This window comes from Plecotus auritus (assembly GCF_963455305.1).
Source record: "Plecotus auritus genome assembly, chromosome: 7".
Taxonomy (NCBI): Eukaryota; Metazoa; Chordata; class Mammalia; order Chiroptera; family Vespertilionidae; genus Plecotus; species Plecotus auritus.
Window position 1 is genome coordinate 35,274,534 of NC_137774.1, and position 13,044 is coordinate 35,287,577.

Here is a 13,044-nt window from a genome sequence, read left to right on the forward strand (position 1 = left end):
TGGGAAGCATGCCTTAGTTCTCTTTGCCCACCACCCACTTTACGTATCTGGAACCAGCAGATCAAAGGAAGCTCCAGAGAGAAGGCAGGGTTTAGGATGAGGAATGTGGCTCCTGACTTGGTTGTGAGAATACAGCAGTGGCTTCCCCTAGGGTAGGCCCTCTCACTCATTTACATTGCAGGGCAATAAAAATGCAGTTGCACAAGCATTAGCCCAAAGTTGTTTAAAGAGCGAGTAGGCTTAAGACCAAAGATATTCGCAGTTCTAGGTAACCTCCCAAACGGCCTCACCCATCTCCCTCTAAAGAGGAGGCAGATTCTCCTCCCCCCTCTGTTCTCCTCTGAACCCCTTCACCTTCCAGCACCTCCCATCTCAGGAGGAGTTTGCCCGGGATGGGCTTTATGATGCACACCACTACTACCCGCTGCTCATGGCAGGTCCAGCCCAGAGTACTTACAGAGCTGTTTCTCTTTGAGGATCTTCACCCTTTACGCAGCACTAAAGGCAAACACAACAGGGACAATGAGTTTTCTGGCTTTTTAAAGGCCCATTAATCAATATTTTGAATGCATCAAGGTGGCTCAAGGGACAGGAAACCCAAATGTGTCTGATAATCTCCTACCTAAAAAATACACACCAATACAGACATGCCTAGAATATACAGCTCCTCTGCACTGGGCCAGGTCTTATTTCTCTGGCTATATTAATTATTTTAATGAAATCTAAAATAGGTGTAATTCTTAATTCAAAATGCTTCCAGGATTCGTACGTAATTGAGTATTTTTTTGTAGGAAAAAAATTTGCTCTGGATTGGGTAACGGGGTCGGTGAATTTCTTCTTGGGAGACATTGTTGCCCCAAATAAAACCCAGTTACCATATGTTTCAAGAAGAATGGCTTTTGCTGGATCATGAACTCGGCCTAGGCCACACTCGCCTTTCTTCAGAGGTTTTCTGCCATATTTGCCTCCCTTTGGCACTGGGTTAACTGGTCGAGTCAAATGCCTGGCACTAACCTATGCACCCACATACTCTGCATCATGCTAACCAACAAGGTTAACCATTCAACAAGTCAAACTCCAGCCCACCACAGCTGGAGCACGTGGCCTTACTCAAAAGGTGAGCAGCAAGTGTCACCCTTTTCATGCAGAACCCTGACTCTAGAGCAGATGCTTCTCTCTACATTTATTTATTGTACCAGAGGAGCCATCACCACAATAAAGGGAAATTTAAAAGGAAGAAAAATCAGCCCCAAATTCCCTAGCAACTTCCATTTTAGATTACATGGTAGAGAGACCAGATTGTCCAAATATGGTTCCTAACTCTAGTCACTTATACAGCTGGTTCTTAGCTTTTATTTAGATGACATTTTACCTAAATAGCTTAGAATACTTAGATACCTTCATTATTCTTTTTCTTCTAGCAATCAGTCCGAAGCACAGCGTCAGAAAGACCACAACAGTTGCAGCAATAATGGGTTCTATTGGTACAGTCGAACCTCTATCTGTTGGAAATGCAAACACAGAGAACGAGAACTAACATTTACATGCTTCTAATTTATGTACTTCTAGTATGTCCCAGCCATGATGCCTTGCACTTTAACGTATATCATCCTCTTACTTAAATCCTCCCAACAATCCCAAAAAGTAGGTATTCTATCCCCATTTTACCAGCGAGGAACCAGGGGCTTCGAGAGGTTAGTTTACATGTCCAAAATCACAGACCTAGTGATGGTATTTTCCTCCCGTGTTCATAGGGTAAAACGATCCCAACACGTGGGCTAAAATCTTGTGCTCAAGAAAAAAGATCCGTGATGTCATTTGCAGCTTTGCATGGCCTCATTGAAACTACCCCACTGAGCCCTGCAGCGGAGAGAGGCTCATGGCAAACTTGGCGTTTAGCCTGACCACCGACAGCAGAGCGCTTACGCTGCCAAGGCAGCGAACAGCCAGGGAAGTCAGGAAGAACTAAGAAAAACAAGTTGGTTTGGAAGAAAAACAAGTTGGTTTGGAAGAGCTCCACCCCAAACAACATCCTGCCCACGTGACAGCCTGGCATCCTGCTTGTCACACAAGCTGTATATCTTTCATGTGACATGGAACAATTATGATTCCTTCTTAACCAAGAGGGACGATATAACCCGCAGTGTCTGCGGGCGGCCCTTACAGCCAGTGGAAATGGTATGGCCTGAGACTCCCACCAACCATGCTTTTGGGAATAGCAGAGGGGCAGGGGGTGGGGGGGGTGGTGGGAGTGAATAGCCACAGACTTCAATCTGGTGCCCCTTCCACTGATTCTTAGCTTATTTGTGGGGTTGGTTTTTAAAGCAAGTAGCCCCTAGGCATACTGTCACTGTTCTGCATGACAAATGACGGAACGTGCCAGCAATCACAGTGATTGGCCGCAGCAGCTCTTCCTCCCCACCAGCCGTCCGTGGGTGCCCTAGACCCCCTGATGGGGAGGAAATAAGAAGCCCTATGCTCCCATCAGTCCAACACTTCTGGCAGGGGTTCAGTTGGCTTCCTGGGAACTGGCAAGGGAGGCAATGAGTGGGCAAATGACAAAGTGAATGCTGTTCTAACAAGTTATACGCGCCTCGGCTTGTTTGGCTGCTCCCAGCTTCCTGGCCCCAGACCAGGAAATGTGCGCATGAGCATTTTCGGCATCTGCTACACCAGGAATCTCGCTTTTCTCTTTTTGTATGAACAAGAAATATGAGGAGGGTAAATCAGTTGGAGCTTCATCCCTCTATCGCAGAGGTGATAAACCTGGGTGGATGAAGCATGAAACCAAGAAAGAACTCACCCCCACCTCTGTTTTCCCCTACTTCCTCTTCTGATTAGCCTACATGTTACAATGCAGAGTTAGGAGTGATTTTAGAGATCCATTTTCTTATCGAGTCGGCATCTTTCTTCACTATGTGTTTCTGACTTCTGTTTGTCTCTAGGCTGTGAACTCAAAAGTCCAGATTTTACAAACCTTGTTGCCCAGGAGAATTCATGGAAATACTCCTCCCTAAAAGCCTACCAGAATCGTCTTCCCCCAGATAGTTCTAGAAAAAGGCCTTTGCTCAAAAAGCAGTGTTCTTTAAGGAATTGGCATAATTTCCCTGAAAGGAAGGATGAGAGTTCTTAGTGGGAAACTCCTTGAATGGGATAATTCGCCAAAGAAAATCCTAGCTGTTAATCATAACTGTCATCATCATTTGTTGTCATGAAAAATATATTTTAAAATATATTTTTATTGATTTCAGAGAGGAAGGGAGAAGGAAAGAGAGATAGAAACATCAATGATGAGAGAGAATCATTGTTCGGCTAACTCTTGTATGCCTCACACTGGGGATTGAGCCTGCAACCTGGGCATGTGCCCTTGACCGGGAATCAAACTGTGACCTCCTGGTTCATAGGTCGATGCTCAACCACTGAACCACGCCAGCTGGGCATGAAAAATATTTACTGAGCATCTATTCCGAGTTTTGCACTATGCTGTATATCATTTAAAAAGAGAGTTACCTTTGACAAAGAGGTGAAAGTCCTTTGTCTTTGTTCCCAGAGGTGAATATGCAAAACAGCTGTAGGTTCCATTGTCAGATTTCTTGACTTTGGTGATTGACAGCTGAAAAGACTCACTTGTCTGTTGGACTTGGTGGTGGTTTTTCTCTAAGGTCAGGTTGCTGCTGTTTTTGTACCACATCATTAGAGCCTGGGGGTTGGATTTCACATTGCAAACCAGCTTCGCAGCACTGCCCTCCTCAACTGTTTGGTAGTCATTTCCACTTAGGAGAGGAGGAACTGCAAGACTCAAGCATTGAGGTTTCATTAGCAGATAAGCCATAGTTTACTGTCCATGTTCAAGATCTTCCTTCTGTCTGTCTCATCTAGTCATTCATTCATTTGACAAAAATGTACTAAGTGACTACTGTATGCCAAGCACTGGGCTAGGAACTGGGGGTACAATGGTGAGTAACATACATCCATTTCCAAACCTAATGGAAATTTTAATGTGGTGGAGAAGACAAACCAGGAAGCAAATATCCTATATAATCAAAGGCTAATATGCAAATTGTCCCCTCGACCGGGAGTTTGACCAGGAATTTGACCAGGGGACAGGGCTGGATGGCCAACCACCTATGGCCCCTCCCCCTGGCCGGCCCTACCCCCCTCCCATAGGTACCCCCCCACCCCATTAGGGCGGGCCGGCCAGACTCCACCTGTGCACAAAATCATGCACTAGGCCTCTAGTATATAATAATGAATCTGTACCAATTTGTAACACTACCCAAGAGTATAAGCCTTGAGTCTTTGCTCTCTGAGAATTAATAAACCAATCTCTGCTAGTGGTGGATAAAACAGTGTAATGTTAAGAAAGCAGGCATTGCAGTTCACTCTCATTCCAACTACATCACTTACTGTGACCTTGAGAAAGTTACTTAACTGCTAAGTACCTGCTCAGTTTCCTTATCTAAAAAATGGGATAATAGCTACCTATGAATTGCTGTGGAAGATTAAGTGAGATAATGCCGGTAAAGAATTTATCACCGTGCTAGTTAGTACTATCATTATTGTGTGGTGGTTTTGAGCACTCCTCACAACCTCCACTTTCACATTTGCTCTAACCACGTTTGCCTCGGCCACAAATTTACCCATGCGTATTTGCATTCCCTCAACAGTCCTCTAGAAATGATGTCCTCCGCCCAGAAGGTGTTCCAGTCGTGGCAACTCTGGCGTCTATGGAAGATGAACGTGTCTTTCTAACTCCCTTTCATTCCTCTGTGCGAGCAACTTCTTACTTCCTCCACGATGAGGGCAGTTATAGACCCATAGATAGTCGAACACATTTATCGTCACCAAATAATCCAACCCTCCTCCCCACCAGGCCTTTCCAACATTTAGGAGGAGAAATGGCTGGGCTGACTCTCCCCTCTTCATGCCCTTTGCAGTTTCTGGCCAAGGTGCAAAAGAGTAATAAAATGCTTGAGAAGTGGGCTGTAGGAAAGATGTCAAGGCGGAGAAGGAGGGAGGAAGGAGCTTGTATAATCTGCACACTGAATAATTAGACCCTGAGTAGGCTGTGCTATTAATAACTCTCAGAAGAATGACATTTTGTTGCTCTTTGGAATGAGCTTGAATTCTGTATCCATATCCAACAAGTTTGTTATATGGTATTCAGATATGTAGGAAGCTGCTTAAATACAGAACATAGTTGCCAAACATACCAGTTCCACAGGTCCTATTAGTTGTTGCTTTTTATTTAACTATTTAAAATTAATATAAGCTTATCAGCTATACGTATTCCTTTTTTTAAAAAATTAATACATGTCAGGCTCTGACTATGTAACTCAGTTGGTTCGAGTGTTGTCCTGATATGCCAAAGTTGCAGGTTTGATCTCCCCAGTCAGGCATATACAAGAACTAGCAAATGAATGCTGGTTAAATAGGTAGAACAACAAATAAATATCTCTCTCTCTCTCTCTCTCTCTCTCTCTCTCTCTCTCTCATCCTTTCTCTTTCTCTCTCAAATCAATACATTTAAAAAAATACATTTCATGCCTGGTCAGTGTGGCTCAGTTGGTTGAGCATCGTCCCAAGCACCAGGAGATCACTGGTTCAATGCCCAGTCAGGGCACATGCCTGGGGTTGAGGGCTTGATCTTCAGTGGGAGGCGTACAGGAGGCAGCCATTCGATGTTTCTTTCTCTCCCTTCCTTTCTCTAAAAATCAATAAAACATATTTAAAGTAATAATAATAATAATAATAATAATAATACATTTCAGATAAAGTTCAGGTCCTCCTTGACTCTATCCTCATAATTTCCTGACTCCTTTAGAGTACCCACTATTATACATTTGATATAAATCCTTGCATCTTTTTTTAAAAGTATCATGGGTTTTTGTTGTGTGTGGGTTTTTTTGCATATAATGTACCCATAGGAAATATATTGTATTGTTTTAGGAGCGTGAGAAGGGTTTACATGAAAGAATTCAATAACTTGAATGTTTTTTAGATATGTCCACATTGAACCACAGAGATCTAGCTCATTGCTTTTATTTTTATTTATTATTATTTTTTAATCCTCACCTGAGTATATTTTTCCATTGATTTTTAGAGAGAGAGTGGAAGAGAGAGGGAAAGACAGAGAGAAATATCGATGTGAGAGAAACACATCGCTTGGAATCCAGTGAGCCCTGATCAGGGCCCAGGCCAGGGTGGAGCCTGCAACCGAGGTACGTGCCCTTAACCGGAATCAACCCCGGGACCCTTTGGTCTGTAGGCCAATGCTCTATCCACTGAGCCAAACCGGCTGGAGCTAGCTCATTGCTTTTAGAGTGCTATAGTGAAATATATTACTCTAACCATCTTATTTTGATGGGAATTAGGTTCTATTCATTTTAAAAATGTTAGACAGTGCGTCAATAAATATGCTTGTATATGTCTCTACGCACATGTGCATGTGTTTCTCCAAGGTTTACATCTAGATATAGAGATGCTGGGTCTCATAGGGTAAGCACACTTTAAATTTTGAAAGATATTGCAAAAGAGGTGGTCTCAATTTATGCTTTCAGCAACAATGTATGCAAGAACCTATTTCTGTGCACACTCCCCCAAATAGTGTATTATCAACTGCTATTTATAACAATACTTTCTCAGGACTTTACATGCTATTCTTGTCATAATTTATGACCTCATTTTGATTTATTGATTAATGAGTATCAGTTTGTCACTATGAACCACTGACCAATTGGTTTTTTCATATGCACTTAGTGACAACAATATTTCAGAGGTTGTTATACAGATGATTTTGGGTCCAGGTTAAAAACGAAAATCTTTTTTTTTTTTTAAGCCAACAAATGATGGCATTTCTGCCATGCCTCCCTTAAGAAGGTACAATGGGAAGAACACTAGATTAAGAGCCTGGGGATTTGTGTTCTGTTCCCAGCTCCAGCTGTGAGAATTCTGGCCTCAGTCTGGGCCTCAGTTTCCTCATCTGTCACGTCATAGGCATTACAAGACCTCCAAGGGCCCCTGATAGTCTTGGATTCTACCAAAGTATGCAAAGGGAAGCTTGCTAAAACATCACATTTTATTAATTCATAGTGAATAAAAAACAAAACTCCTTTTCCCAGGAACAAGCAAATGATTCACTCTGGAAACGCAGGCTGCAGGTCGCCAGTATTTCCCAGAGCTGGATTCTTTGGCATTTTCTCCCCCCTTTTATCTCAGGAGCAGTGGCATCAGTTTTTCACAGAAAAGCCTGCTGAACTTGAGTCCAGAGTGCTTTCTACCAAATCCTACCACATCACCACCCTAACCCACATCGCCCCTCACCCCACCATCCACACCACCCTCATGTAGAACCAGCTTTCCCACCAAACCACGTTCATCTACATAGAATCATTTAAAGGACCCCTAATGCCATATAGTTCCACCAATGGGTGACCAGTTTCTGCAACCCAGCCATCAAAGAGCTTCCTCTTTTGAGGTTTTAAACATGAACAACCAATATATTCATGAAAAGGTGAACACCCTCATTCTTTTTTTTTTTTTTAATCCTCACCCAAGGATATTTTTCCATTGAGTTTTAAGGAGAATGGAAGAGAGAGGGAAAGACAGAGAGAAATATTGATGTGCGAGAAATACATCGATTGGTTGCCTCCTGCACGCACCCTGACCAGGGCCCGGGCCAGGAAGGAGCCTGCAACCGAGGTACATGCCCTTGACCAGAATCGAACCTGGGACCCTTCAGTCCACAGGCCAACGCTCCATCCAATGAGCCAAACGGCTAGGGCCACCCTCATTCTTAATTTAAAAAATTGAAGTAAAATTTCATATCAAGCTGGCAAATGTCACACTCAGTGCTCATGAGGTGTGGGGAAATAGGGCCTTTTGTGCTTTGTTGTGGGAGCGTAAGTAGGACAATTTGGCAATATCAAGCAAATGTTAAAATGCTCGTACTCTTTAGACCCAGATTCCAGCTACCACTTAGTGCAGTGCAGACAACACAGACTGGCGAGCAGCATCTTCCCTTTTACTCACAAGGAACATTCAGCACCACTGAGATGGACACCGACTGGTCCCTCTGTAGCTTGCAGGTAAAGGTGACTCCATTGTCGTCTTCACTGATGGAAGTCACACAGACGGCGCTGGAATTGATTCTGTTTTCAGACTTCAAATCCACTGTCCCCCCTGCTCGGAACCAGAGAAGTCCTTCATCCCCAGTGTGGTTCTGAACATCACACTTCAGAGATGCTTCGGAGCCCAGCTGAGTGTTCAGAATATGGCTCTCGGTTTTACCATTCACAGTTAAAACAGAGCCTGGGAGTGCAGAAAGAAACTATCAAGACAGAGTGAACAACCTAAATGACCATACACGTTACATCAGAACAATGAAATTAGTCATATTGATCTATGTGATTTTACAAGGAAAAGGGTCCGTCATGTATTATTGACTACAAAAAGGAAAAGCTGAAAATGGTTACCAAATTTTGCTGCACCTTGGAATCACTTGGGGATTTTTTAAAAAAATTACTGATGCCTTGATCCCACCCCAGACATTCTTATTAATTGATAGGAGTGCAACCTGGATATGGATTTTTTTTTAAAGCCCCAGATGATTCTAATGTGTAGTGAAGTTTGAGAACCATTGAGTTAGAAAATAGTATGTACAGAATTACTCCATTTGCGCGCGCGCACACACACACACACACACACACACACACACTTATGAGGAAAAGTGTTGGGGAAAAATTCTATCTATATATATATATAGGGAATAGCATTGATGAAAGTAGAGAAAAAAGTAGAGAAATGCTTACCAGATTTAATTTGTTTACTTCAAGGGGTTGGATGTAGCAAAGTGGGAGTGGGGAAGTACAAAGAAATACAAAGAAAAAAGCACTGTAGTAAAATGAAAAAATAATTAAGATGAAACATTAGATGAATAGGCAGAATGTAAATTATATCTCTAATAATTACTATAAATGTATCAAAATTGCATATGGGCAAAAGCTGATTTGAAAACATTTCTGATTAGGTGATAGAATTTGGTCTTTCATGTCTGATGATTTAATATTGCATTGGCAATGCAGTGAAATAAAAAGATATTTAAACAGCTGTGGTTTGTGGACAGATAAGTCATTGTGAGGTAGAGGATTAGGATATACAGTACTTTGTTTTCACCTCTCATTTTTAGAAATTCATCCACCATATAACATACCCAAATTTCAGTTTTTACTTTCCTGGTTCAGAAGCAAGTAACAAAAGGTAAAAAGTAACTTTAGCCACCAGAAACTTGCCCCCTATATAACATTTGTTAAAATAGTCTGTAATAACTTAAAAAAAAAAAACTACTGGGAAAAATAATGAGACTTCAGCCTAGGTTTGTTTTTTGTTTTTGTTTTTGTTTTTGTTTTTTTAATCTGGAAGAATATACACCAAAACATTGAATGGCTATCTTTGGATGATGGGATTTGGGGGGATTTTTACTTTTATTCTTTTATAAATAGCTTGTCCCCAAAATGTATACACACACACATTGAATCATTATGAAGGCAGTGTTTATTGAAATACATTTCATTTTCAAAATTGAGCTATCAGCTGTTAAAGTGTGTATACATTTTTTGGGACACCCTGTATTTCCTAATTTATTTTACAGCAACTATATATTACTTTTAAAATGGCGGGGGAAAGCTATTTCCAGTGAGGTGTGGGGAGCAAATGCAGGAAAGATTTCTGTGTTAGTGTATGTTCAAATAAACAGCAGATTATTTTGGATATGATTAGTAATACAATGCATTAAAATGTAGGGAAATTCTGGCTGTGGCTCTGGAGAGAATAGAATACTTCTATGCTATGAGAACCATAAAAATATTTCCATTTCATTTTTATGATGTTATCTGACTCCTATACTCTGAACCAGAGCAACTATGTCTTCATTCCAATTTGGATTTGGGATTTTTCCACTGCCCACCCATCATTTTTAACCTGAACTTTTTCTTTATTTAAAGAGGTGAAAGAGCCCTAACCAGTTTGGCTCAGTGGATAGAGCGTCGGCCTGTGGACTGAAGGGTCCCAGGTTCGATTCCTGTCAAGGACATGTACCTTTGTTGTGGGCACATCCCCAGTGGGAGGTGTGCAGAAAGCAGCTGATCTATGTTTCTCTCTCATCGATGTTTCTAACTCTCTCTCTCTCCCTTCCTCTCTGTAAAATTATCAATAAAATATATAAAAAAATAAGGAGGCGAAAGAAATATGAACTTACTTGTCATTTCACGTGGCAGAAATAAGATCACTAAGAGAAGAAATCTGCACATTCGCATTAGGCCGCTGCTCTTCTGTGCCATCTTCAACGAATTTAAGTCGGATCTGGGGGTGGGGATGGGAAGAAAATGCAGTTGTTTCTGTACTTTGAGCTACACTGAGTTTATGAACCTTCGTCTTGTCCATTATGCACTTACAGTGAAGTCCCAGATGAGTCATGCCAGTTATAATGATGTTATTTTTAGTTTCCAAAAAATCCCATTCTGACTCCTAAGTTCAAAGTGCTTTCAGTATTAAAACATTTTTTTAAGACAACAACAAGAAAATCACAAGGAAATAGGCTATCAGATATAGGGCAGCACTAGGACAGCCCTGGGGAAGGTACTGGTGAAACCAGCCTTCCCTAGAGAAATGGAGAATGTCATTTTCACAGAAAGGGCAATGAAACGTGTTTCCTTCTCAGACGGTCCCTAATGAACAAAGTAAATCTTGTTTAGAAAGTCTTTCTGGGGTCATTTTGTAAAGTTGCTCTCTGCTAATATAAAGTTTTTTGAGACTATTCCAAATTCCATTGATTCAAATGGTTTATATTTTAGGAATGATTCAATCGCAACATGGCCTCTAGTCTTTTTTTTTTTTTTTCCAGAGAGGAAGGGAGAGGGAGATAGAGATAGAAATAGCAATGAGGAGAGAGAATCATTGATCGGCTGCCTCTTGCTCGTCCCACACAGGGGATAAAGTATTCTAATCTCTACTTTCCCCCATCCCTCCACTGCTCTCCCCTCGTGATACTCCTTAAGGATTCCTTCACCTAGTGTGGTGTGGACCAAAACAATAAATAATAAAAGCTTCTTTTTCTCCTGTGCTTTGCTGTTGCCATTCCCCTCCCTAAAATATTCTCCACTTCCATCTAGGAAAAAAACATGTATTTATTACTTCCTTTCAAGAGTACCACTATGAATATAGTAGAACCACATCTGGAGTGTTTTCTGTGCAACAGACATGGTGCCGAACACTTTACATACATTATTTAAATATCAGCTAAGCTTCTAACAGCCCTTCTGAGGTCATTTCTAAAGGTTTGGAGAGATTATATAATTTGCCCAAGATCCCAAAGATGGTAAATATCAGGGCCAGGATTTGAACCCAGGACTCCCAAGGCTGTGCTCTTAACCACTCTACTGCCTAGACTAATATTCTCTTCTTTTAAGAAGCTGCTGTAGCCCTAGCTAGGTAGTTCAGTTGGTTAAAGCGTCATCTTTATACACCAAGGTTTCGGGTTCAATCCCCTGTCAGGGTATATGCTAGTACAAGAAGCAACCGATGAATGCATAAATAAGTGGAAAAACAAGTTATCTCTCTCTCTCTTACTCTCAAAAAAAAGGGGGGGGGGTAGGGTGGGGTGGAAAAAGAAAAAGCTGCTGTTAATCCTTCCAGTCCCTGCCTACTCCACAGACCTTAGCAACTTGGAGTTTTGACCCCATCCCAGGCCTGTCCTGACAGGAGCCAGTTTCGTTCCTGCCAGGCTCACTCTATCTGACTGGCAAGCCTGTATCAATCTTTCAACAAGATGCAATTAGTCCCTGACTGGTTTGGGTCAGTGGATAGAGCGTCGGCCTGCAGACTGAAGGGTCCCAGGTTCGATTTCGCTCAGGGGCATGTACCTTGGTTGCAGGCACATCTCCAGTGGGGGGTGTGCAGGAGGCAGCTGACCAGTGTTTCTCTCTCATCGATGTTTCTAACTCTCTATCCCTCTCCCTTCCTCTCTGTAAGAAATCAATAAAATATATTTTTTAAAAAAGATGCAATTAGTACTAATATTGATTCTTTTGTAATTTTACAATTTTGCCAAAAAGATTTCTATGACACGTAGTAACGGCAATGATTTCAGAATTTGGTCATTAATAGAGTTTTCTCAAGCACAGCTCCCTGTAGGTGCTCAATAGAAACTGAAAGTAGACCTTCTTAAGGAGAAAGATTGATTTCTCCCCTTCCCTTCCACCCCACCAAGGTAGCAACTTTTCAAAACGAATTTCCCTTGCCTGACATGTTTGACCACTTACCTGCTGAGCTTTGAAAAGCTGACTCCCTTGGCCAGTTGTTCCTCTGTCTGAGAACCCTGACTCCTTTCCCTGTTGCCATCTTTATAATACTTGAATTTGAACACTTTATGACAGTAAGGTCAAGTAAATAATTAAATTGGGTTCAAAGTCTGTTTCTCTTTATGGATTCTTAGAGAAGACAGTAATTAGGAAAGACATCTTCTTAAGATCTAAGTGTTTATGTATACCTAAGTTACTAGGTGGGGCCAGGTATTACTATCAGGGATGTCATTGCTCCAAGAAAGCCTGTAGCTCATCTCACTGAACATTGTCATGCTCAGGTTAGATGACTAATAATCTGACAGCCTGGGAATCTGACCAGTGCCCCAGGGCTGGCCCAGAACCATTCCCCCCTAGGGTCCCACCTGGATGCTGCTCTCCCCACCAACTCACCCCACACCCCTTGCCACCCTTGGGGAAAGTCTGAGGAGAGGTTTGATTTTCACAGCAGCCAAAACATTGGAAGATTTCACACAACTTACATCATGCTGGAAAAGTATTACTTCCCACTTAGCAGAGTACCCTCTCACACTCCGGGACCCCTCCAGGGATGTTGGATTGCCAATATTGGCCTGATCCCCGCAGGCCAGGCTGAGGGACGCCTCCTGCTAGAGGGACCCCACTCACTCCACAGACGCCCTTCAAGCCACGGCGCTGCCCCAGGCGCAACTGGTGGGGAGGGACTGCG

The 13,044-nt window shown here is 42.2% G+C and overlaps 1 protein-coding gene across 1 annotated transcript; it reads right to left on the reverse strand.

Moving 5' to 3' along the window:
- Positions 1-453: 453 nt before the first annotated feature.
- Positions 454-10,337, reverse strand: TMIGD1 (transmembrane and immunoglobulin domain containing 1; the record flags this gene model as incomplete). Its single annotated transcript, XM_080680382.1, has 5 exons — positions 454-498; positions 1,399-1,502; positions 3,511-3,789; positions 8,032-8,310; positions 10,256-10,337. 5 exons carry the CDS (start codon positions 10,335-10,337, stop codon positions 454-456), a joined length of 789 nt encoding a protein of 262 aa, XP_080536508.1.
- Positions 10,338-13,044: the final 2,707 nt, after the last annotated feature.